At 39.6% G+C, this 27,695-nt stretch overlaps 1 protein-coding gene across 7 annotated transcripts in view; it reads right to left on the bottom strand.

Annotated features, from left to right (window-relative positions):
- adgb (androglobin) overlaps window positions 1-27,695 on the bottom strand; it is a 308,223-nt gene that overhangs the window by 171,887 nt on the left and 108,641 nt on the right. For 6 of the 7 annotated variants that reach the window (XM_069932245.1, XM_069932246.1, XM_069932240.1 and 3 more), the window contains 5 exons: window positions 21,136-21,233; window positions 20,393-20,567; window positions 15,513-15,603; window positions 14,261-14,393; window positions 4,979-5,074 (listed from right to left, as the gene is read on the bottom strand). In XM_069932245.1, coding sequence (XP_069788346.1) covers window positions 4,979-5,074; window positions 14,261-14,393; window positions 15,513-15,603; window positions 20,393-20,567; window positions 21,136-21,233 — 593 coding nt within the window. The remainder of the gene's footprint in view (window positions 1-4,978; window positions 5,075-14,260; window positions 14,394-15,512; window positions 15,604-20,392; window positions 20,568-21,135; window positions 21,234-27,695) is intronic. The other variant, XM_069932241.1, reaches the window with a different exon arrangement.

The following is a 27,695-nucleotide window of genomic DNA, read 5'->3' as shown; positions in this document are numbered from 1 at the left end:
TGTATTGTACCTAATTCCTTTTCTCAAACTTTCCTCTGTTTTTTCAACTCAACCCCTAACTCCTCCTTTTCCAAATATAACCTCGCTCACACAAACTAGTACAATACTCTGCAAACATGTGTAAATATCCCCATCCCATTATCATACTTCACCTCATGATTGATTTTGACTTTCCAAATACAAAGCCAAAGATAACTGAACTATAAAATGCTTAAAACACTAAATAAGTTGAGCAGCATTGATGGAAATGAAAATAAGAGTCCAACACAAGGAAACATGAACTCTTTATCTTTCCAGAGATGCTGCCTGACTTGCAGAGTGTTTGCAGCATTTTCTGTTTTATTCAAGATTTCCAACAGCTGCGGTAACTGGGATTGCAGCTTTAAAGATGTTTTTGTTCAATTAAATCAATCAATGGCTCTGCACTGCAGTGGGCTTCACTGCACAGTATCACAATAGTATCACTCAGCAATGTCAGCCAAAAAAGTTTAAGCCAAGTTAGTCTGAGGCAAAGGACAATACAAGTGGAGCGTGTGGGCTACAAGACCCATTCAGCAAAATCAAGACCAAAGATTGGAGGAAGTAAATGTGTCCAGAAAATGTACATTGTTTTTACTTTAAGTTCAAGTTTATTGTCAAACGTACCAAGGTGCAGTGAGAAATTTGTTTTGTGAACAAACCAGTTGGATATCCCATACAGCAAGATAGAGTACAGAAGTTCAGAGTTACTTAGGAAAATCAGTTGACACAGAGCAAAGACAACATTGTTTTACTGAGTGATGATCATTCATGTCTGGGAACAGCAGGAAATAAAACTATCCTTGAATATGGTGGTGTGTGATCTCACACTCATGAATCTTCTTCTTTTCTTTCTTTTTCAATCTTTTTATTATTATAATTTATAAACGCATACAGCTCAAAGAGATATAAAAATACATAGTAAGTAATGAATTAATACAGAGATATTAAACAATAATATTACAGAATAAAAATATATCATAAAAAAAATTTAGATCAGTTTAGGGTGTGAACTATCTCTAAAAAAAAGATATAATTAATAACAATATATGAAAAAAGAGAAAAAAAAACCCCAAAAAAGAAGAAAAAACAAATCTGAATTAAAAAAAACTTTTAAAAAAACCTACAGATATAGCTAAACCACGCCGATCACTCCGATCTCATCTTACAGCCCAATTATCATACATAATCATAGAAAGAAAACAGAGCCAGATCAACTCACCACAAATGAAAATATTGAATAAATGGTCGCCAGGTTAACTCAAACTTAGAAGGGGATTCATAGTCAGAGTTTCTAATTTTCTCTAAATTTAAACATAGTATAGTTTGGGTAAACCATTGGAAAACAGTGGGAGGATTAACCTCTTTCCAATTCAATAGTATAGATCTTCTAGCCATTAGTGTAAGAAAAGCAGAATCTTCTTCTTGACAGGAGATGGGTGAAGAGTGTGCAGCCAAGATGGGATGAGATTTTTTTTTAATGCATGAGCTGCTTTTCCAAGATAATGGAAATTATGATGGAGGGAAGGGAAGGGGATTGTACGATGTCTGAGCCAGTTTCACAACTCTCTGCACGTTCTTGCAGCTTTGGGCTCTATTTTCCTTTCCATCAATGCTGCTCAACTTATTTAGTGTTTTAAGCATTTTATAGTTCAGTTATCTTTGGTTTTGTATTTGGAAAGTCAAAATCAATCATGAGGTGAAGTATGATAATGGGATGGGGATATTTACACATTGTTTGCAGAGTATTGTATTAGTTTGTGTGAGCGAGGTTATATTTGGAAAAGTGGTCAGAGGAGTTAGGGGTTGAGTTGAAAAAACAGAGGAAGGTTTGAGAAAAGGAATTAGGTACAATACAGGTTTGACATCAAGAAAAGACAGCGAAAGAGGTTAGACAGTCAATGGAAGATATATATATGTGGAACAATGATTCATAGATATTAAGACTGATAGAGGATATAGAAATAGATGTACAGATATAGGATTGAGGGAAGATCACAAAATAAAGGGGAGAAGATAAAGAGTGCAGAGAAAGGGAGATAGATTGAAAACAGTTTGGAAAATACACAGATTGCTAGAGATTAAAGAGGAATGGAAGGGTTGAAGGAGAGATAAGTGGAAAAGAGGAAAGTGGAAAAGAAGGGAAGAAAAGGGAGTGAAAATGGGAGAAAGAAAGGGACAAGGCTCAGGAAGAGAAGAACAGGGAAGAGAAGGGATCATGAATTCAATAAAGTTTTTAAAGATGCAAAATATTAATTACAAAGTTATCAAAAACATCAGTAAAATTACAAATAACAAATTTTTCAAACAGTTGCCAATTGCAAAATGGAGAAGACTCAGATTTTGTTTTTACAAATTAATAATAATTTAAAAAACATAAGGAAATGTAATAGGCTGGATCTTGCTACAGCAAATGTATATTAGTGCAAAGACCTGGTAGAGTTGGCAATATAAAGGCGACTAGTTGCAGATGCACTGGTCACTGACAATGCTGATAGTGTTCTTTGAATCAATGAAATGTCGTCTTCACACCATTGACCAAATGAGATTGATTCATATCAGATGCAGCTGATCAAGCTTATAAGGTACTTTCAGGTCACCGACAGGTGCCCCAATTGAGCAGTGGCATCATGTCAGAGCCAATTACAGTTAATGAACTGAACGGAAGATCATGTCAGGATTAGCACCACATCTACTTGACATGTTATGCCAATCCAATGAAGTACAACACCAAAGTACATGCATACTGAATACTGCAAGGATTATGCCAAAGGCAAGATTAATCAATTCAGCAACCAAAGGTTAAGATGACCTCGATGATAATGTGACAAATTGGATCAACAAGTTTGGAGGTATTGTGGACTGTGAGGAAGAGTTTCAAAGCTTACAGAGGGATCTAGACCAGCTGGGAAATTGGGTCAGTAAATGGTTGATGGAACAATGGAAGAGTGAATCAGGGTAGGTCACACACAGTAAATGGCAGGCCATTGAGGAGTGCGGAGGAGCAAAGAAATCTGGCAATGCATATACATTGTTCCCTGAAGATGGTGGGAGGCCACCCTTAGAATATTGTATGCAGTTCTGGTTGCCCAGCAGCAGGAAAGATATCAAGACGACGAAAAGAGTGCACAGAAGATTTACTAAGATGTTGCCAGGTCTTCAGGAATTGAGTTACCGGGAAAGATTAAACAGGTTAGGACTATACTCCTTGGAACGAAGAAGAATGAGGGGAGATTTGATAGAGGTTTACAAAGTTATGAGGAGTATACACAGAGTAAATGCGAGTAGGCTCTTTCCATTGCAATTAGGAGAGATAAATATGAGAGGACGTGGTTTTTAGGGTGAAAGGGGAAAGGTTTAGAGGGAACATTAGGGGAAAGTTTTACACGCAGAGTGGTAGGAGTGTGGAATGAGCTGCCATCTGATGTAGTGAATGCAGATTCAATCTTGAGTTTTAAAAATAAATTGGATAAACACAAGGATAGGAGAGGTCTGGAGGGTTATGAAATGAGACTAGGTCAGTAAGACTAGCTAGTTTTATTGGTTGACACAGACTGGAAGGGTTGAATGGCCTGTTTTTCCGTGCTGGTTCTCTGAAAGCTCAACTTGCAGCCTTGAAAGATAAATGGATTTTGACCTCAAGGTCCCTCTGTTCTTGCATACTGTTAAGAATCTTATCATTAATCATGTACTCCACCTTCAAGTTCAACTTTCCAAAGGGCAGATTTATGTGGATTGAACTCCATCTAACATGTCTCCACCCAACTCTACATCTGTCAATATTCTGTTGTAATCTACAATAAACATCCACATCATCTCGAACATCTCCAACCTTTATGTGCATTAAGTCTCATGAAATCTTGCAAGGAAACTTCCTTTACTCCAGTATGCCTTGGGAGAGAGCATTACTTTGAACATAATGTTGGATCAGAGGACAATGGAGATTGGCACAAAGAGAGTTTTTTAAAAATTTGATAGGATATTTCAAGGTCAAGGTTACTTTTATTTTCAGTTACAATACATTAAAGATGTAAGGCAGACAAAGACCCTCCCCCCCCCCCTAATTAGTATTGCTTGGTGTCCCTTATAGAAAGAGAGGCAAAAGAGAGTCCATTCGGCGTCACTGAGTGTCTTCTTGATCCATCGCAATCAGATCCAAACCTCCGACACAATCAAGAAGCCTTCAGAACTCAAGGCCCTTCAGAAGCCCTTCATGCCTTCAGTCCCCTCTCGAATCCCATCTTCAATACCTGGTTCCCATGAGTCAGTGACAAGTAGCCCGCATGGGTCTCCCAACTACGTTGCTTGCAGCCTGTGTAGGTCCCTAACCTGTTGAGCCCCTTGCTGGGGCATTGCCAAAGTTACTGTCCTGTAGAGTCCTTCAGCCATTAGCCCCTCACTGGCCCACTGCCATGGTCACCTTCCTGTGGAGTCATTCTCCTCATTCTAATAAGCACCTAACAAAGATTTTAACGAAGAACTAGCATCGGCAGGTCATATTCGTAAGAAATTATTTGTTCAAATCAGTCTGATTGGCAAGACTTGGTCTATTCTTGTCAAAATTATTTAAAGTTCTATTGCATTTAAATAACAATAAACTTCAGAGGAAAACAAAATTAAATGCAGGAAATGAAACACTGAAAATTGGCAATATGAACTTGTTCTGATTGATGTCCTGATCACTAGTCATTAAAAAAAAATGAGAGTATATTCCAAAGGGAAAAAAATCAACATCTGAGAGGACAACAAATTCATGCAAAGGGTAAAGTTACAAAAGGAACAGACAAGAATTTTAACCACATGGAATGAATGGAATTGTAATTGTACATGCAGTTCAGTAATAAAGGAAAATTCCAATATATATTAACAGTGCTGAGGTGCTGCCTTGCTCAACTTCCATATAGTAGAAATATCAATCAGTAAACACAGTTCTAAACTCGTCAAAATTCTCTGCACTTACTTTTTTGCTGTCTGTATATTTCTTGAATTGATGCTTTTTGAGTAAGGATGGTATCGTGGTAAATTCACCTGACTTGCTCATATCCAGATGAGAATTCTGTAAAAGACAAAATTAACATTTGTAAATGAATATTTCTCAGTACTTGAAATAGTAATTAAACATATCAATCATTGAGAGCAACAACCTCCTGGGCCAGGTGAGATACTTTCCATCATGTACAGTATATTGAACAGTAGAAAGTGTAACCCAGTTGCCTGAATATTGAATTCTCTTGCACACACCTTTCTTTCCAACTCCCCAGCACCCTGTTTTCCATTTCCTTTTTTCTTACCCGTTACCCAAGCAACACCCTCCACACACACCACTTCCACTCTCTCACTGTTGCCATCAGGTCTCCACCTATCCCTTTGATGGTTTTACCGATTCCCTTCCTTCAGCCTTCTCTCTGCCCTCCTGGCTCCATTTGCCCCCTTTTGTTTCTTTTGGCTGCTTCCACCCATTACTCCCATGCCTCTGTTCCCCAACTCCATTCATCTGTCAACCTTTGTCCCTCCTTAAACCACCTATTGCCTACTGACTTCCCTTTAACACTGCCTACTTTACCCCTCCTTTCTCAGTCCTGCTGGTTTTCACCAATGCCCAAAAATCTATCAATATCAGTTTTTGATGCAATCAATGACTGAGTTCCCACAATGTTCCAGCACAGAAAACTTCAAAAAACCCTGAACAACGATGGTCTCCTGATTTCAATTTTGAATGGCTTACAAACCATCCCCCATTTTGAGGTTTTGACCCCTGAGCCAGGAGAAACATCTCCCTGGCCTGCATCTATCATGTCAAGCTCTTTGAGACTCAATGAAAGACATATCTCATTTTTCTATCCTCGAGAATGGAGGCTGAGCCTACTTGACATCACCTTATATAATGGACCTGCCATTCCAGAAAACATTGTCTAGTGATTTTTCACTGATTTGGCTTATTGCAAGTACATAGACTCTTCTGTAAAGACGCCAAAATTGTACACAGTACTCTAGCTGTTGCCTGTTAAAGATTTATATAATTGTGGTAAGACATCTTTTGTTAATATTTTTTGTTAATATTGTACTAGTTGATTTTCCTTCCTTATTGGCAATGGACCATTGGCTTTCCAATATTCCAGTATTTTTTGTCTTCTTCCATATAGACAGACTCAGATATTTGGTTTCTTTTAGTATTCCGCCAGCCCCTTTGTAAATTCTCCCAGCTCTGTCAGCAAGTCAGACGTGAGACTGCAGACACTGGAATTTGGAGCCACAAACAATCTTCTGGAGGAACTTAGCATCAGACAGAGAAAAAGAATGTCAACGTTTTGGACTAGAACTCTTCAGGACAGATGAAGGTTCCAAACTGAAATGACAACCATTCATTTTTCTCTCTTTAAAATATTTTTATTGAGTTTAACATATAAATCCTACATGCAAAGCCTTTAAATAAAACAAATAACAGGTCATATCATATACATATGGATAGAAAATAAGTCAAACTACATTAAAGGGTAAATGCTGTCTAACTTAATGACATGATTTATGGCAACCATATTTAAACCCATGTTTAACAAGTTAATTTAAAAATAAGAAAAAGAAAACAAAAAAAAACTAAATCGAATCTGTCCACTCCCTCAAATCAAGGTTATCGTGTAGAAAAAGATGTAAAGATATGGATCAAACAGTGATCTTCAGACACTAGACAGAGAATATCTGGAGTATCCAAACTTCTTAAATCTTCCAATCATGAAAGTATTCTATGAATGGGCCCCACATATTTTCAAACTGAAACTTTCTATCTTTAACATTGTAAACCATTCTTTTTTCTCCCACTGATGCTGCTGAATTCCTCCAGCAGATTGTTTGTAGCTCTGTCGATAAGAGCTTTGTGTGGCACAGATAGCGTAGCAGTTAGCACAATGCCATACAGTGCCAATGACTCGGGTTCGAATCTGGCATTGACTGCAAGGAGCTTGTACATTCTCCCTGTGTCCAAATGCTTTTCTCCCGGAGCTCCGGTTTCCTCCTATGTTCCCAAGACATACAGGGTCAGTAGGTTAATTGGTCACATAGGTGTATTTGGGCAACATGGGCTTGTGGGCCAGAAGGGCCTGTTATGGTGCTGTATCTCTAAATTGAGTTCCACATTTACTTACCTTTTCCTTGATATAGACCTACATCAGTTCTTTTTGTTTCTCACTACGTTACTCTCTTAAGCCATTTTCAGGTAAATTCTCCGCCAAGAATGCACCTGCAGAAGTGGATGCAGAGCTTTGGAATCGTCGTTCAGGTGGCAGCCCTAAAAGGCTGCTACAGCCCACTTAAAAAGGCCTGTTTTTTCCAGAGGCACCTCGTGGCACCTCCGCATCTGAAGAAGGTGGGGTGACTGGTGCCACCCGTCATAAATATGCAGCATAGCAATGGCCGTCTTCCTTACCCATAAACTCCCATGCCTGTGGAAACGCTCTGTTTCCCACACAGTTCCAGCTGCATGGGGATTTATGGGTAGGGAAGATCGCCATTATTATGCCGCATTTTGAGCAGCAGAGAGTGGCCCCGGTGCCCCCACACCAGCCGCACCCCCCCACATCCCACACCGGCCGCCCCTGCCCTGACGTTACCCTGCCGGCTGCTCCTGCCCTGACGTTCCCTCACCGGCCGCCCCTACCCTGATGTCCCCCGCCAGCTGCTCTTGCCCTGATATCTCCCACCGGCTGCCCTGGCCTGACGTCCCCCACCAGCCGCCCCTGCTCTGACATCCCCTGCTGGCTGCCCCCCCATCCCCCTCCCTGCTGCTTGACAGCCCCCCTCCCTGCTACCTGATAGACCCTGCCTTACTGGGGAGGGGCGACCAGCGGGGGATGTCGGGGCAGGGGCGGCCAGCGGGGGGATGTCAGGGCAGGGGTGGCTGGCGGAGACGTCGGGACAGGGACAGCTGTCGGGCAGAAGGGAGGGGGGTTGTCGGGTCATGTGGTGGGGGGGCTGTCAGGCAGCAGGGAGTTGGGTCGCCAGCTGATAGTGTCATCAGCTCACCCCTTAGCAGCCACTTTCAGACAGCTGTGCTCCGGCGATTATCCCTCCTGGAGGAGGGTTAGAAAGTGCATCTCGGAGGTGCCTCCTGCTCTTTCAGGTGGATTTCCCGAGAGCCGCATAGGGGTAGAATATGCGGCTTTACATTGGAGTATTCTGGCCACATGAAAGAGCCTTTATTCTATTTTCCCTTCATTTATCAGCTTCTTGTTGATGCTTTGCTGAATTCTCAAATTCTCCCAATCTTCACACTTGCATGAAACAGATGCATGTGTTGGAACCACTGTTAATACTGACTGTATGTGTATGGCTGGTCCACCCCTTGCTGATTATACGCGTGGCTCCTCCCCCTTGACTCCCCTAATAAAGGCAGCAATGCCATAATCCCATCCCCAGAACAAACTCAGGTCTTGGGTCAGCAACATGAAATGTTACTTTAGTTTATGGTAATAAAAGCCTATCAGTCAGGTAACTTCTAGTCTTTGGAGTTAATGAAAGCGCATCAATTTTATTACCATAATTATTTTGGAATGGACAAATTGCTTAAACTAGAGAGGCTGGAAATCGACTCTCGATCACTGGAAGCATCCAACAAGTGTGAACTCTGGCTACGCTGCTTCAATGTGTTTCTGCAGGCCTCCACCAAAATCATCCAATCCAAAGCAGACAAGCTGCATTTACTGTTTTTCATGGGTCTCTGCATTTACCTGCAAGATATTCACTAAAGCAATAGACATTCTGAAAGGCCAGTACCTGGCCCAGGTGAATGGAGTTTACGCCAGGCATATCCTAGTCACATTTAAGCATCAACCAGGGAGTCGATCAATGATTACCTTTGGGTCCTGCAAGGCCACATCAGCAGAAGTGTACATGGAGGAGGTGATTTGAGATGCCTGTGTAGCAGGCATCAAATCAGATTATATTAATCAGCAACAGCTAGAATAGGGTGAGCTGAAGCTGCAGAAAGCCATCGAACTAGCTAAAATTCTGGAAGTAGCCCTCTGCAACAACATGGACTCTTTCTCAATCAATAACACAGTCACCGCGAGGGGAACATGGGCACCAACTTCTTGGGGTGCAGGATCTCAGGCTTCCCTACAATTCACCCTGCAAATGATTTACCCTGCTGACTGACGAACATGAGTCACTTTCATGTTTAATAACAAGCAGCGGGGTAAAATCAAGAACAATAAAATTCAGAGGTGGAGAATTGAACTCTCCACCTACAACCATGATATCTTGTTCCAGCCGGAAAGTTAAACAAGCCTTCGGAAGCCCTGTCCCAAAGGACTTGCGCCAGTGTGCAGAAAGACAGTTTACAAGACCTCCACAATGACCTCTACCATCTCGGTGTAACCAGGTTCTTCCAATTCGTCAAAGCCCGCAACCTTCCCTATTTGGTTGAGGACATCAGGACAATGACCAGAAACTGCCAAGTCTGTGCCGAGAGCAAACCACGCTTCTACCAGCTGGACAGGTAGCACCTGATTAAGGCCACCCGCCCCTTTGAGTGCATGAACATGGATTTCAAAGAGCCCTTCCCCTCTTTGAACTGCAATGTGTGTTTAATCTTGTATTTGTATGTGTGAGTTCTTAGACAACCCATGGATGAAGGAAAAGGTTCTTTACTTTAAAGATGCCCTTGAGGCATGCCACGAGGTTTCAAGTCTCCATTACAGATCTCTCCTACAGCAGTCACTCCATCTGTGTGAGCCCCCTGCTGGCAGCCAAGCAAAATGAAACAGGAACTATGATCCTTAAGACCTTGCTAGTGGCAATGCAAACAAGATCACTATTATTACTTCTTCCTTTCTTGAAACTAAAATAGCTTACTTTTAACTGACATGTTTTCTTTGTATAACTCTGCAATTTTAACATTAACACCAGGAACTTACATTTTCATTATTTTCAACATTGTTAACATATTTTAAACTTGATTTGTCTGTTCACATTTACGTACACTAAAACTTGAAGAGCAAATAAGATAGCACTACTTAATTTGAGTCTTTAAATTTGCTCAATGAGTCTCTTAGGATGATTCATGTGTCTTGACGATCTCCTGATTGATTGTCCCTGAATCTGAGTTGTTGCCTCAGTCGATGTCTTCTCAGCTGTGTATTCAGGTTGTTCAACAGTATCAGTCCTTCCATCTACTGTAGCTGGTCCAATTTGAAGATCTCAATAATTTCTTTGCAGAACAGCACCTTCATTTGTCTGAATGGTGTTTTGGTTGGACTTCACTTAGGACAATTCCCTTCTGAGTCCAAGTTTGTTTTATCTTTTAGCCTTACTTGGTCGTCAGTGTAGAGTTCCAGTAGGTTTTTTGTTCCTCTGTCAAAAAGTAATACTTTTGCTTTTCTTTCTGTTGTTCTTTGAACTTCCTCACTTTCTCCCCCTCTTTTGTTTTTAGGAGTTTCTCCTGAATGGGTAGGTCTGATCTTACCTTACATCCCATAAGGAGTTGTGTGGGTGACATACCACACTCAAGTGGCATTGTGCAGTATACTAGCATGCTCTGGTAGAAGTCCGTTCCACTGTCTTTTGCCTTGTACATCAGTCTTTTCACTGTCTATACTGATTTTTCCACTAGACCATTGGACTGTGGAAAATGAGGACTTGACATGGTGTGTACAAAGTCCCATTCTTTGGCAAAATATCATAACATTGAATTGCAAAACTGGGGTCCATTGTCTGTGAAGACCTTGCTTGCCACGCCTTGTCTGGAGAATATGGCTTTCACACCTGTTATTACAGCATCTGCAGTGGTGGTGTTCAGTTTACACACCTCTGGATACAGGGAGTAATAGTCTGTGACTACAAGATAGTCTTTCCCTTGATATTCAAATAGGTCAGCGTCTACCTTCTGGTAAGGCCTGTGTGGTGCTGGGTGTGGCTTTAGTGGTTCTGCAGGATTGCTTGCTTGATATTTCAGGCATATTCTACAGTTTGACACTTCATTTGTTATATCATTGTTGATTCTTGGCCAGTACATCACCTCTCATGCTCTTTTCTTACACTTTTTGATTCCGAGTTGTCCTCCATGGATCCTTTTTAGCATCTCTTTTCTCATACTCTTTGGGATAAGGATTTTACTTGATGATGTCTTCAACCCACTGATAGTTCCACCCTGCAGTTTCAGTACTCTGCAATGTCAGGTGAGCTGTCCTGCTTCATGTTGGGCCATCAATACAAGATGTTTTTTCTCAGTTATCTCAATGTTTCATCTTTGTTTGTCTCTGACTTTATGAGCTCCATTTTTGCATCTGATATGGGCAGTGCACTTGTGATCTTGTCCACGAAGGCATTCACGTCTTCATCCATTTTGGTGTTTGCGGGCTCTCTTGTGTCAATAGCTCTAGACAATGTGTCTGCTGTGTACATTATCTTATGTAGAGTGTACGCTATATTCAGTGTATAGCTTTGCAGCCTAATCATCATTCTTTGTAATCTAAGTGGACATTCATTTAATGGCTTTTGGAACAATGCAATCAAGGGCTTATTGTCAGTCTCTACACTGATTGCTTGTCCTGACACAAACTGATGAAATCTTTCACAGGTTAATGTGATGCTGAGCAGCTCCTTTTCAATTTGAGTGCATCACGTCTCCATGTCTGTCATTGAGCAGGGTCCACACGAACCCTCAATATGCCTATGTGGTGTAAACAAACGGGCACAAAGACACTGTGTCTGTCTGGGACTTGGCACTCACAAGAGACCCTGGAATCCAACTGACCAACCAGTGCATCCACCACCCCACAACATACCATGTCACCCTACTCCAGTCCCTGCCCCAACTGTCTCAGTTCGGTCATCAGACACCTCACCCACCGATAACGAACAGACTGACAGCTGTGCCACAGCCAGAGCTATGACAATCACAACAGCAGACAAGACCACAAGACAGACTGATTTTGTAGTGGACATGAAACTCACTTCACCCCGCTGGACCTCTTTTTAAAAGACAAGGTGAATATGGTGGAACCACAGTTAATAATGTTTGTATGTGCATGGCTGGCCTGCCCCTTGCTATTTGTACCCATGGCTCCTCCCCCAGAACAAGCTTGGGTCTTGGGACAGGCTTTTATTACCTTAAAACAGAAGATACATCAGTCAGGTAACTTCTAGTCTTTGGAGTTATTAATAGCGCATCAATGCCTGCAAAGCAGTTTTAGCTGGTTCGCTTGTATCCAAGTTGTTGAGCTGAAAGCTAAACTTCTTTCAACCTCTTGCTTCAATATAAGTTTATTCACTGGGTTCACAAATATAATCATTGTGACAAGATCAGACAGAATGTTTGGCCATGACAGTCTCATCTGCTCACACACCAAAGCCTTACCACCTTCATCAAGGCAAAAGTTAGAAGTGTAATGGAATCTTCTGCATTTGCCTGGTTAAGTTAAATGCCTGCACCATAAAAGAAGCTCGATACTATTCAGGACCAATTGGCCTATTTTACTGATAGTTCATCACCCATTCTGAACATTTGCTCCCTCCAATCATTAACTTCAGTGTCTGTATCATGTAAAAAAATGTGTTGCAAAATAACTTGCCTTGGCAACTCCAATAGCATTTTCCAATCTCAAGGCCTCTGGGGTCAAGAAGGAAAAAGGCAGCCACTACATTGATAAACCTCCACTACCAAATTATGATGATAGTCTAAGGCTAAAACCTGAAGAGGTAACCCTATTTCTGTATTTCTTCATTTTTCAAAAATGTAATGGCATGCAATGTAATGAGGACATTAACTTTATATTACCCTTTACCATTTTGTCTCAGTCACTTCTACTTTTAGATTGTAACACTTTAGTAATTCTGAGAACAAGGAGCATGAGAGGGAGAGGGGAGAGAGTGAAAGAGAGAGACATTTGGGGCTTGAATGTGCGAAGATAAATCATAAATATTAAAGCAAATGGAAGAAATTCTTGAAGTTTCCAATGAAATCCTTGATAATATAAAAACGACCTTTTTAGGATTCAAAATCAAAACACTGATGAAAGGTCATTGTCTTGAAACTTTGTCTTCACTTTCCCCCATAGATACTGACCAACCAGCTGTTTCTAGCATTTTCTTGTTTACTAAAATATATTTCTGTAGAAATTGCATCCTGTACTGCCATATTTTTGTTGCTATACAATTTAATTTTAATGAAAAGAACATAGGAAAATCACAGACCTTTTTCAAGTTGCACAGAATCTTGTATTTCTCTTCTGCGGTTCTGAATCTCTCATAGACAAAGAACTCTGTCAAGTGTAATGGTATCTAAAGGTCAACCTGGTCTAGGATTTCTGCCTACCCATGTGTTGCCTAAAGACAATATGGAGTGGAAAGCTTTCACAATATTTGAGAACCCTATTTCATCATAACTGAAAGGAGACTAACATGAACAAGTTCCAGCTATAGGAATCTACCTTGGGCACATCCTTTCCCACTATAAACTTATCTGGCTTTTCTTTCCCTACCAACCACCAGTTTCATGAGCATCCTTCTTAACTACAAAATACCTGATCATCACGCTGTCACTGTCAGTACAATCCACTTCCATGAGCAAAGTCCCACACTCATCCATTGACCCAGTCTTAACCCATCTCCCAACTCGATACCTGGCAGAATACGTTTCAGCTCAACAGCTTCACCAACCTGGTTCCAGTGTCAGGGGCTTCAAATTCAGGAGGTGAAGGATACAAATTTATTGTAATTGTTTAATGAATAGGCTGAAGAGATTAGACATTTAAATTCACCAAGTTTTATGATCCATGATGCACTACCCAAAAAACTGGAAAAAGTCAATCTATTCACAACTTTCGCAAAGGAATGGCACTGCGTAAATTTGCATGGGGTGTACGGATACAGCAGAGGGCTTTGCTATTTGAACTGTTTTCATTGAACCAGCTGTAAATTTCCACAATTTCACATTTAACTTCATTCAAAATAACATTGTTAAAACCAATGTAATTAGTAACCTTCTATTCAGAACTATCAACATTATGTATGAGATCGTTTTGATTTCTGAATCAATTCCTGAATTCCTCAAATTCCAGCCCAGGAGCCTGTGCCACCCAATTACACACGTGACCAATTAACTTTCCAAACCCTTACGTCTTTGAACATGGGAGGAAAGCAGACTCGGGAAGAATATAAAAACTTCTTACAGTCAATGGCGATTCAAACCCAGGTGACTATGTTGCCAATATTTTATTTACCAATACCATTTTGAGATTGATTGTTTTACCTGTTGGAACAGAGGCAGTTCCATCAACTTCATGTTTCCATCATCATCTTGAATTTGCTCCAGTGTTTCATCAATTTCAGTCACAGCTGCCAGGTTCAAGTGGGCACCTTTTTTAACCTTTTGTTCCTCCTTTCTGTGGGAAGGGAAACAAGATTGTTGGAAACCATGCTGAAGATTTTAGCTTAAAGCATTTAGAACATTTAGAGCACAGCAGATACTAATATTTGGTTTTAAAATGATGTTTAAAAGCTCTTTTTTCCAACATGTTGAACTTGGTAAATGATCACTTCAAAAAATTTTTATCCTGCAGGTCGAACAGTATTGGTGTACAAAATGAAACATTTAACAATTGCAGAATCTTTTGTTGGGAAAACAATGGCAATTGGATGCATTATTATTATTATACTGTATGATGCAGCAATTTGTAGCAAGGGAAAAAAGGTTTAAAGTTCCAAATATCTGCAATTTGCCACCCTAATGGAAACTCACAAAACAGTAACTTCACTTGTGTTTACAAAGGCTTTCTGATATGTGGATCCTTAATAAGATGTATAATGTCACTGTAAATGCTACTCGTACTCTCCAACTTAAAATGAATGATTGAAATCGTGGAGTCTTAGTCCAATGTGGAAAACTGTGAGAGATACTTACAGATAACTTTACAGAAATTAGATGACTCAAAATCCATCCCCAGTCAATAGTGCTGAAAGCACAAAACACTGTCACAAGTGATTGAAATGAATGTCAATGGAATGAATATTGGAAGAATTGTCCTGAATCCTCCCCACCCTAGAGTTTTCAACCTTTACCCACACATCCTCTCTCAGCCTCACCATTACCACTCCCGAATGTCTCTCCACTCACAGGATAATGTTGATTCTGTTAGTCTCCATGATCATTCATTACCCAGTCTAATTTTGAACAATTAATTCTAACTAAATAAATTTGATTAAAAAGATGAGAGGAGAGAGGGAATGAACAGATTTGGGCAGGTCACAAGATGGCCTGATTGAGCAAATCCTGGAATCATAATTTAATCACAGTAGGAAAGAAAACAAGAGCTGCTGTTAGTGCACAGGCTTCTTTCTTTCTTGATGTGCTCGTAATGATCCCCCTAAGATAGTCTTAATGACCATGGTAATCAAAATGATGTTGATAGACATGTGAAAGAGAGCAAGTTGTGGGGTGACATGGACCTGATGAGCACAATAGTGACCTTTTTCAACATAACTCATTACTCATGGTTACTCACTTTTCTGGTGGCATGATGGTGGTGTCGATCTTGTAGTCAAGCAATGGGCTTGCAATTTCAATGTATTTTTCAGGCTTTTTAGGTTTGGGCTCTGTCAATCAGAAGATATGATTTAGCATGTTTCTTTTGAAATCTATTTATAAAAGAGACATTGAATTATACAATAAAATGAAGATTGAAAAGTTATTTGCCATGCAGTTGCTTCAACCTAGTTAAAACAGAATTTAATGTAAGTATTAAAATAAAAAGTTAAATTGGAGCTGTTGCAATAATCTTGGGAAAGATCTTCCCTGAAGGAAACCATGCTGACTTTGGCCTATTTATCTTGTGCTTTCAAGTACCCTGAAACCCAATCCTTAATACTGGACTCTGGAATTCTGCCAACCACTGAAGTGAGGCTAACTGGGTTGAAGGGGTTAAAATGACTGAAAATGACAAAGACATAAACTGCCAGTTTCTAGCAGTTTGCAGAAGTTTGCATGATTCCATGTCCTTGATTTCATTTTTTTAAAAAACCGATAGAGCCTCCCACCCCCTCTGCCCACATGCCTATCTTTTCAATAGGATATGAATCCTTCTACGTTTATCATACATAAAAAAATAGAACATAGAACATGACAGTACAGTACAAGCCCAATAGCCCTCATGGTTGTGCCAACCTATATATTCCTGCCAAAATACTAAACCCTTCCTACTTCATAACCCTCTATTTTTCTTTCATCCATGTGCCTGTCTAAGAGTCTCTTAAATTCTCCTAATGTTTCAGCCTCCATCAACATCCCTAGCAAGGAATTCCAAGCACCCACAACTCTCTGTGTAAAAAAATCTTACCGCAGATGTCTCCCCTAAACTTTCCTCCCTTCACTCTGTGGAGATATCCCCTGGTGTTTGTTAATCCTACCCTGGGAAAAATGTGCAGGCTGTCCAACTTATTTATGCCTCTCAGAATCTTGTTCACCTCCATCAAGTCTCCTCTCATCCTTCTTCAATCCAACAAGAAAAGTCCAAGTTCTGCTAACCTTGGTTCATAGGACTTATTTTTCAATCTAGCAAACATCCTGGTGAATCTCCACTGCACCCTCTCCATAGCTTCCACATCCTTCCTTTTATGAAGTTACCAGAAATCAACACAATGCTCTAAATATTGTCTCATCAGAGATTTATAGAGTTACAACATGACCTCTTGACTTTTGGACTCATTCCCCCATTAATGACCCCAGAATCTCATAGGCCTTTTTTATGTTTTCTTTTGAAAATTTTATTTATCATTTGTATCAATACAAAATGGAATAATTCAATAATAGAGTAATTATTGTAAGTCATACAAAATTATACAAATTTTTAAAAAAAATTTCTCCCCAACCCCCCTCCCTCTCAAAAGAAAGAAGTAAGAAAAAGAAAAGAACACCTACTTCTACATGTATAATATTATTAGCATATATACTATTCATTGATTATTTTTATAGCTTCTAAAATTTATAAAAATGTTCAACTCAATTTCTTAAACTATATGTAATTTTTTCTACAGGTATACAATTTTGCATCTCATTATGCCATCTGCCTAATAATACATTTTCAGTTTTCCACATTACCACTATATATTTCTTTTCAGTCGCTACTGCTGTACTTAAAAAAGTTTCTTGATATTTATCCAATTTAAATTTTATATCTTTTTCATATATATTCCCAAGTAAAAATATTCTTGGATCTTTTTGTATCTGTATCTTCATAATTTGTCCTAGTAATACATTCTAATTATTCCAAAACCTTTCCACTTTTTCACAGGACCATACCAAATGAAATAAAGTCCCTGTTTTCTTAGTACATCGAAAACACTTATCTGAATAATTAGAGTTGTCCATTTAATTTGTGTGGAATATAGTATAATTGATGAAGAAAATTATATTGAACCATTTGATATCTAGCATTAACTGTATTCGTAACACTCTCTCTTGACACAGTATTGACCATATTTCCTCTTGAATTTGTATACTTAAATCTGTCTCCCATCGTAATTTTGATTTGGAAAATCTTTTTACCTTGTAATGTTATATATATAGACTTTAAATTGACTTTGTTCTAGGAGTCTCAAATCAGTTCCTAATTTCTTTTTATGTACGATTTTAATTGGTAATGTGCAAAAAATGTATTATTTTATATATTATATATATCTTTTAATTGCTCAAAAGTTAAAAAGAAAGATCTAAAAAACAATCTTTTATCCTCAGTATACCTTTACTATACCAACTATCAAATAAAGAATTATTCAAATAAAAGGAATAAGGTGATTTTGTTTTAACATTTTTTGGTAATTGATCATTTTAATCCCTCTCTCCATATGAATTCCATTCCATATTTTCAATATATGTTTTAAAATTGGTCCTTTAAACAGTTCACTATTCCATTTATATAAAATTTGTTCTGGGATAATTTCTTCAATTTTATTCATTTCTATCTGAACCCAAGCTGTTTTTTCACCCACTTGATAACAGGAGGACAAAATTCTTAATTGAGCTGCTTTATAATAATTTTTAAAATTTGGTAATCTTAGTTGGCCCTAATCAAATTTCCATGTTAATTTTTCAAGACCAACTTTTGACATCTTACCTTTCCAAATGAGTTCTCATATAATTTTATTCAAACCCCAAAAAAATGATTCTGGTATATAAATGGGTAATGATTGAAATAAATATTGTATTCTCAGAAAAATGTTCATCTTGATGCAATTCATCCATCCTATTAACATTATTAGCAAATCTTTCCATCTTCTCAGATCTTCTATCTTTTTCAATAGTTGTGAAAAAGTTAACTTAAACAAATTAGTTATATTTCCATTAATTTTTATTCCTAGATATTTAATTGCATCATTTTGCCACTTAAATTTTGTCAATCTTTTACATTGTGAATAATCCATATCCACCATAGATATCACCTCACTTTTATCAACATTAACTTTATAACCCGATACTAATCCATATTCTTTTAATCTCATATTCATCTTACTTAACAATATTTCTGGTCTCATTAAATATACTATAACATCATCTGAAAACAAGCTAATTTTATGTTCTTTATTATCTATCTCAAATCCTTTGATTTCTTTATCAATTCTAATTATTTCTGCTAATGGTTCTATTGCTAATGCAAATAAAAAAATGTGACAATGGGCAACCTTTTCTAGAAGACCTTTCTAACAAAAAAGGTCTATTCGTAATCACTTTTGCTTTTGGCTGATCATAAAATGCTTTTATCCCATTTATAAAAGTATATGGAATCCCAAAAGCATTGTATTTTCAACAAAAAATTCCATTTCAATCTATCAAATGCTTCCTCTGCATCTAACACAACCATTACAGCTGGAATCTTTCTATTTTGTGCAATATTTATCAAACTTAAAAATTTAAATATATTATCTGCCACTCTTTAATAAAACCAGATTGATCCATATTTATTAATTTTGGCAAAAATTCAACTCACAGATTAGCTAACAATTTTGATACAATTTTATAACCTTTATTCAGAGGTCGACAGCATCGAGTCCACGCTGCTGAAGATCCAGCTGCGCTGGATGGGTCACGTCTCCAGAATGGAGGACCATCGCCTTCCCAAGATCGTGTTATATGGCGAGCTCTCCACTGGCCACCGTGACAGAGGTGCTCCAAAGAAAAGGTACAAGGACTGCCTAAAGAAATCTCTTGGTGCCTGCCACATTGACAACCGCCAGTGGGCTGATATCGCCTCAAACCGTGCATCTTGGCGCCTCACAGTTTGGCGGGCAGCAACCTCCTTTGAAGAAGACCGCAGAGCCTACCTCACTGACAAAAGGCAAAGGAGGAAAAACCCAACACCCAACCCCAACCCACCAATTTTCCCCTGCAACCGCTGCAATCGTGTCTGCCTGTCCCGCATCGGACTTGTCAGCCACAAACGAGCCTGCAGCTGACGTGGACTTTTTACCCCCTCCATAAATCTTCGTCCGCGAAGCCAAGCCAAAGAAGAAGAAGATTCAGTAATGATATAGGTCTGTATGAAGAAGGTTGTAAATAATCCTTTCCTTTCTTCAGAATTACTGTTTAAAAGATGAGATACCTCTCTCATTTGGTCTAATATCCCCATTAATACAAGTACTAATGTTACGGAGTCCAGAGGATCCTAAAACCCAGCAGCAATAAATATGCACGACGACAAAGGGTTTCTTAAACAAAAGTTGCTTTTAATTATCTTTGCACATGAAAACAGAATCAAACTTTAACTTATTACTATCAATTTGCTTAACCTACTTAGGCCCTCTCTAATTCTAAGCGCACGTGTGTGAAATGTTTATATAAGTGTAGAAAAGTTCTTTGGTTCACAGTCCAATGTCACTGGTTGCAGGCAATTCTTGAACTGTGCACAGAAGTTAGCATTGATGCTTAACAGGGAAATGGTTACCACTCAAGAGGGTTCTTTTGGTTTTCAGAGAGAGATTCCTTTTGTTCCAGGACATCTGCACCTGATTCCTTTTTAATCAGTCTTGCAGACGAAACTTTCCCCCTTCAGGGTTTTCCAGATTATCCTCTTTCTTTCAGGTCACCACAGAGTTCCTTTCAGGCAGCCAGTCTTCTCCTTTGACCGGCAGTCTTCCAAAGTTTGCCAGCTTGTCCCTCTGGAACTGAAGTCTGTGTCTCTCCTCTCTCTCACTCCCTCCCTCTCTGAGAGCAAAGCTGCTTTCATTCTGCCTGCAAAGATCACATGCTCTTCCAGACAAGCTCCTGCCATATGTTAGATCATTATTTTTCAAGTTCTTGAGGTAAAACTCTTACAATGTGAAGATATTTTCATGCAATATAAGTAAACTATCTCAAAGCAACTATGTCATTGTTAAATTGAAAGTGCAATACCTTTTGGGTCAGCAATTGGAAAGGGACGATTTCGTGGTCGTATCATCTTCCATAGAGGAACCTGTGAAATCTCTGATGGATTCACAATGGGACAAGATCTTGTTCTTCTCACCAGTACTGGGTGGCTGAGTATGTGGGAGAGTCCATAGTACCGCAGTTTCTCTGAGGATTCAGACTACAAGGTGCAAAAGAACACAAATAACATTTCTAAAAATAAACAAAACAAAGATACAAGTATAATGCTATGATTGCTCAAACTCCTTGATGTTTGGATGTTGCAGATGCAATGCAATTGAATGGCTATACAAAGTCAACATTGAAAATCTACACTTACCTGAATAAAAAGATGGGGAAAGGAGAAAGAGGAGGAGCACAGGGTAAGAGGTAATAGATAGATACAGAAGCTGAGAAGTGATCAGGGAGTGAACAGAGGGCTAAGAAAGATAGCTCAAAAGGGAGACAATACGATGCTGATAGAGGTGGACTGTCAAAAACATTAGATTTCAGATGAGATAATGAAGGTACTGCTTTTTCTCTCAGGTGGAGGTGAAATATTCCATGAGAATATATTAAATGAGAAGATATGGGGCCATATTCTTAAAGCAGCATTGCTAAAGTACATTCCCAATCATAATCTTTACGTTTAATGTAACTTGCAGCTGATCACTTGATTACAGTTATCATTGGAATGCAAATAAGAAATAAAAATCCATGCAACATAAACGTGAGTATGCAGACATTACCATTTGTCCAAGCAAAGAAATTGGCCCTTCTGACAGCTGCAGTGGGAAGTAGGAGGCATAAATCACCATCTGTGGCATTGCTGGCATGGGGATTACTGCTGCAAAAAGAACAAACATTGCCATCTTAATTAACTGTTTGTTGACTCTCACTTTCTTCATGTTAATCTCTTCACATTTGCAGTGACTTTATTTCAAAAGGAATTGGAACCAGAGCATTATACAGTACAGATGTGGAATATCTGGCCCTTTGTGTCAGTGGTAATTGATTTAGTTTGTCTATCTTTCCCTTGCCTTTCCCAGAGCCTTGCATGTTTCTTTCATTTAAAAAAAAGAGTTTGAGACCTTTTGTTAACTGTGCTTTCTCCACCCACTTTGGCAGTGCAGTCAAAATTGTGGATTATTTCTCCTGGGGTTCAATTGCTAATTATTACCAATGCACATCCTCAAATCACCACCACTCTTGCCACTGGAAACATTATTTGGGTGGTAAAGGAGGAAAGGGGTGACACCTTAGAATAGAATCCCTTGGTCCATTTCTTTCCTTTGAGATATAGAAGTTGAGTACAGTGGTTTAAAAACTTCCCCCTAAACTCACATTCCACCTTAAGCAATTCCTATGCCGTAAATGCTCTCTGATTAACAAGGAATTGCTTAAGGTGGTATGTGAGTCTATACCTTTACTGTACCAATTGTCAAATAAAGAATTATTCAAAGTGAAAGCTATAAGCTAATTTTGTCTTGACATCATTTTGGGTATTTGATAATTTTTAATTCCTCTCCTGTTCCATATCTTCATTAAATGCTTTAAACTTGGTACTTCTATATTCCCTTTCAACGATTCACTTTTCCACTTATACAAAAATTGCTCTGGGATCGTTTCTCCAATTGTATTCATTTCAATCTGAACCCAAGCTGTTTTCTCACCAAGTTGATAACAGGAGGACAAAAATCTTTATAATAATTTTTAAAATTTGGCAATCTTAGTCCTCCTTGTTCAAATTTCCAGGTTAGTTTTTCCAAAGCAATTCTTGGCATTTTATCCTTCCAAATAAATTCTTGTATATTTTTATTCAAATTCTGAAAAAAGATTTCCGGTACAGAAATGGGAATGATGGAAACAAATATTGTATTCTTGGAAAAATATTCATCTTAATACAATTTACCCATCCTATTAAAGTTACTGGCAAATCTTTCCATCTCTTTAAATTGTCTATCTTTTTTAATAGCGGTAAATAATTTATCTTAAATAAATTATTTAAATTTCTATCAATTTTTATTCGTAAATATTTAATTGCTTTTTGCCACTTAAAGTTTGTCATTTTTTATATTATGTATAATCCAAGTCAACTACAGGCATCACTTCATTTTTATCAACATTAATTTTATAACCAGATACTAATCCATACTCTGCTCATCTTACATTTAATTTATTCAACAATATTTCTGGTCTTGTTAAATACACTATAACATCATCAGTGAACAAACTAGTTTTTTATTCTTTATTATCTATCTCAAAACATTTAATTTCATATTTAAAAGAGAAATTGGGTGCTAATTTGAGACTTCTGGAACAAAGTCAATTTGAATATTTAATTACAGATACATTTATTAAGAAATTTATTAATAATATATATAATGTTGCAAGATTATATGGGGGAAAGGACATATATAAATCAAAACAACAATGGGAAAAAGATTTGAATATACAAACTCAAGAGGAAATATAGTCTTGATTGTGTCGAGAGAGTATGATAAATACGATTAATGTTAGATATCAAATGGTTAAATATAATTTTATACATCAGTTATATTACATTCCATATAAATTAAAAGGACTTAATTCCAATTATTCTGATAAGTGTTTCTGATGGAAATAAGGAAATATGGACTTTTTTTTTTGCATTGGGTTTGGTCCTGCATAAAAGTGGAAGGGTTCTGGAAGGATTTGAGTATATTACTAGAAAAAATTATGAAGATAAAGATCCAAGAATAATTTTACTTGTAAATATATATGAAGCAGATACAAAACTGAAATTGGATAAATATCAAGAAAAATTTCTGAGTATATCAATAGCAATAGCAAAGAAATGTGTAACAATAATAAGGAAAATGGAGAATTTTCTAACAATAGTTAAATGCAGTACTAAAATGCAAAATTATATACCATTAGAAAAAAAAATTATTCGAGTTTAAGGAATCAGATTGGGAGTTTTTATAAGAGTTGGGAATTGTAAATGGATTTTGTGAATAAAAGTGCATCCACATCATCCACTTTATCTGCCCCTCTCAGTTAATAATTAATAAAAAGTTAGTAAATATTAATTATGATAACCATGATTCATATTTTGATATAGGTGTTTTCCTTTCCCTTTTTTCTTTCTTGGGGGTTAGGGGGAGGGAGGTTGGAAGAAAATAGAACAATGTATCATATCATTTTGTATTATGTTGTTCAAATTATTTTCATTGAGTTAATGTTTGTATTGATGCAAATGACAAATAAAATTTTCCAAAAAAAGGTGGTATGTGAGTAGAAAGAAAAAGTTTGAAAACCACTGTTTTAATCAGACCTTATTGACCTGTTATGCACAGTTTCATAACTCCAAAGGAAATGGGCCAATGACAATTTTTCTCAAGCAAAATATTTCAATAACAATTGGGTCAAGAGCAGCCACCCCTTTCCACCCACATACCAGCTTAAGCAATCCCTTACTAATCACAGATAACATTGCTTAGGGATTATTGTATTTTCACTTATATAACATGCACATTACTCACAGAATATCATAAATTGTGCAAAAATATTTTCATATAACATGCACACAGATATATTCTAAATTCTGACTGACAAAAGAAATTTGCATTTAAATTTAAATTAAAGCTCATACCAGTGTCTGCTGCAGTTAATCTCCTGCAATTAACACCCAATCAGCTTCCCCCAGAGGTGTCAATTGCCTATTATATAGATGATATACGATTGCTCTCCACTGGCCACCGTGACAGAGGTGCACCAAAGAAAAGGTACAAGGACTGCCTAAAGAAATCTCTTGGTGCCTGCCACATTGACCACCGCCAGTGGGCTGATAACGCCTCAAACCGTGCATCTTGGCGCCTCACAGTTTGGCGGGCAGCAACCTCCTTTGAAGAAGACCGCAGAGCCCACCTCACTGACAAAAGGCAAAGGAGGAAAAACCCAACACCCAACCCCAACCAACCAATTTTCCCCTGCAACCGCTGCAATCGTGTCTGCCTGTCCCGCATCGGACTTGTCAGCCACAAACGAGCCTGCAGCTGACGTGGACTTTTTACCCCCTCCATAAATCTTCGTCCGCGAAGCCAAGCCGAAGAAAAGAAAAAAGAAAGAATACGATTACAACACATGAACAAGCTTTGGAGAGGAATCAATTGAAGACAGGCTTCAGGATTTTAATTCAAATCAGAGGCATGTGATATGTTAATCTGCTCCCTCAAGGACAGATCTGGGCACAGGGGCATGGCAAGATGGCGTAGGGTGGAGACGTGAGAGTCTATCTTTCCTCAGCTGGCAAGTTCAGAACCCAAATTTAAAGACTTAATATATGTTTGAGAGTTTTATAATATGAGAAGGAAACTGGTTAAAAGTCAAAAATAGAGCATTTCGAGAAGTTGGAAGAATCTGAAAAATCTGGCCTTACTGAAGATTTGGAGCCTCAAAATCAGTTAGAGATGGAGTCAAAGACTCAGCTATCTATTTCAGTGAGGTTGGCTGCAGCAACGGTGTCCTCTATGCGTAGAGTGTCGCAAGATGGCGCCGCCACCGGATCTTTAATGTCACTACGGGAGGTGTGCGATATGCGTGAGTCCGTCACGTTGAGTGCGTCAAGTAGCACAGCTGAACGTGGGAAAGTTGGGGGACGCAATGCGTCACTTACAACTGCATTTTTAGTGCTGTATGCGGGGGAGTGCCGGGGATGGCCTACCAGCACTATGCGGTCGCTGCCGGGACACGTGTGGCGGTGCGCATGCATGAAACCCTTGAGCGAGTGAGGGCTGCAGGGGGTGCTGCTCAGCATTGGACTGCTCAACACTGGGTGGGAAAAGACCTGCAGCCATCCTAGAGAGGTGCAGGAGGAGGCTGAATCACAGGAAGAAGTGGATGAGGAGCTAGAGTATTACCTGGAGGAAGAAGATAATCAACTTTTATTAGCTGCAGCCAAAGTAGAAGCTACTCCTACATCTTTAAAGTTACTTTCACCTTATAAATCTCCCAGCACAATGAGTCCTATGCCCACTTCTGATGTGATGGTCATGTTAGAAACAATAACAAAGCAGAATGAAAATTTGATGGATTATGTTTCCACCAGTTTTCAAAATGTTGACCAACAGCTTTCTGACATTAGACTTAAAATAACTGACCTGTCTGGTGAGATTGCTTCAATGAAGGTGGATGCTAACAAGTGCTTGACAGCAGTGGATAAAGTTGAAAATAAAATTAAAAATGTAGAAGACAGAGCGGACCAAGTTGAAGGAGTGGTGGCTGGATGGCAGATTGAGAAGAATTTTTTACAGAAGATGGACTCATTAGAAAATCAAAGTCGGCGAAATAATATAAAATAGTGGGGTTGCCAAAAGGTTTTGAAGGAGTAAATCCTGCAAAGTTTTTTAAAGAATGGATTGTTGAAATATTTGGTCCAGAATATTTTCCAGAGGGTTTGGAGATAGAGAGGGCTCACTGTGCATAAGAAAAAAACCATTGCCAGGGCAACCACCTCGAGCTGTCTTGGTGAGATGTTTGAGGTATCAAGACCGTAGGCTTTTCCAGGTCCATTCTCTGCTAAGAATGTGCCTGAAGAAGCAGAAGCGGCCCTTTAAATTGCAGTTTAGGTGGCAGCACTGAAAGGGCAGCATTGGCCACCTGAAAGGACAGCTGTGCCAGGATGTGCATCTGAACACATTCCAGCTCCTGTCCCTTAGGCTGTCAATTCAGGATGGCTGGCTGTCAGCTGGGACAGCCAGCACGGGCTATCCGTGCGGGACGTCCTCGCACTGATCCTGCTGACCCACTCTCTCCCCACTCACAGGGCTGGAGCAGCTGGCAGGGGAGGAGGCTGGAGCAGCTGGCAGGGGAGGAGGCTGGAGCAGCTGGCAGGGGAGGAGGCTGGAGCAGCTGGCAGGGGAGGAGGCTGGAGCAGCTGGCAGGGGAGGAGGCTGGAGCAGCTGGCAGGGGAGGAGGCTGGAGCAGCAGCCAGGGGAGGAGGCTGGAGCAGCTGGCAGGGGAGGAGGCTGGAGCAGCTGGCAGGGGAGGAGGCTGGAGCAGCTGGCAGGGGAGGAGGCTGGAGCAGCTGGCAGGGGAGGAGGCTGGAGCAGCTGGCAGGGGAGGAGGCTGGAGCAGCAGCCAGGGGAGGAGGCTGGAGCAGCTGGCAGGGGAGGAGGCTGGAGCAGCTGGCAGGGGAGGAGGCTGGAGCAGCTGGCAGGGGAGGAGGCTGGAGCAGCTGGCAGGGGAGGAGGCTGGAGCAGCTGGCAGGGGAGAAGGAGGCTGGAATGGCCGGTGGGTGAGTACAGGGGCTGGAACGGCCAGCAGATGAGTACTGGGGCTGGGGCAGCCAGCGGGGAAGAAGGAGGCGCTAGAGTTAGGTACCGGCATTGTTTCGGCCAGCCCCCTACTCCCCTCTTCCAAAATCAGTCCCGACAGTGTGGCGACAGCCGGCGCCAGCCACCCGACAGTGTGGAGGCTGGGAGAGGAGCTCTCAGGCACTGGCCAGCTGTCATCCGAATGCAGCCACTTTTAGGTGGCTGCATTCAGATGGTTGGGCAGGTCACTGTGCTGCGGGGATTATCCCTCTCAGAGGAGGGTTACCAAACTCTCCTTGCAGGCGCCTCCTGCACATTCACATGGCCTTCCCACAAAATATGTGGCTACCTGAAAGTGCCTCGTGAGATGATCTTACATGCTGTGGTTTTACAGGCTCATATGAATGGCCCAATGGTAATTCAGAACAGTAAAGTTTTTTTTAATGCAGATTTGAGTCAGGCGGTTGTTATGAGATGGAAGGAGTTCAACACTGCTGAAGCAGTTTTATGGAAAAAAGGGTATAAATCTACTTTTAAATACCCAACAATTTAAAAATCTTGCTATGGGCAGTATCAATCTCAATTTTTTGAAAATCCACAGGCAGCTTTGACTTTTGTTTACTCTTTACCAGATTCTAAGTTGATACAGGATTTTTCTTCGAAACTATTGGTGATGTTGAGCAAAGCTGGAAATGGGAAAGCTGAAAAGCAACCGGAAGTTGAACAATTGATGGATCTACAAGAAGAAATTCTGGAAGCATCTCGTACTTGAGGGGTTCCGTTGCTCTCTAGCTGGGGAAAAGATGTCATTCCAGCTAAATCCGAAGTCATCAGCCACTGTTGGTGTTAACCACACCTGGTTAATAGTGGGGGGGTTTACTGCATTGCAGTTTTTGGAGGTGGAGGGGTTAAGGGTTTTTTTATTGTTTGTTAAGGGGGTTTTTTTCTTCAAGTTAATTGTGGAAGATTGCGTGCCATTATATAAGTTGTAATGAGTAGTTTAAGTTTTGCAA

This window comes from Narcine bancroftii, chromosome 4 (genome assembly GCF_036971445.1).
Source record: "Narcine bancroftii isolate sNarBan1 chromosome 4, sNarBan1.hap1, whole genome shotgun sequence".
Taxonomy (NCBI): Eukaryota; Metazoa; Chordata; class Chondrichthyes; order Torpediniformes; family Narcinidae; genus Narcine; species Narcine bancroftii.
Note: the sequence above shows the minus strand (reverse complement) of the source record. Positions and strands in the feature narration are given on the sequence as shown.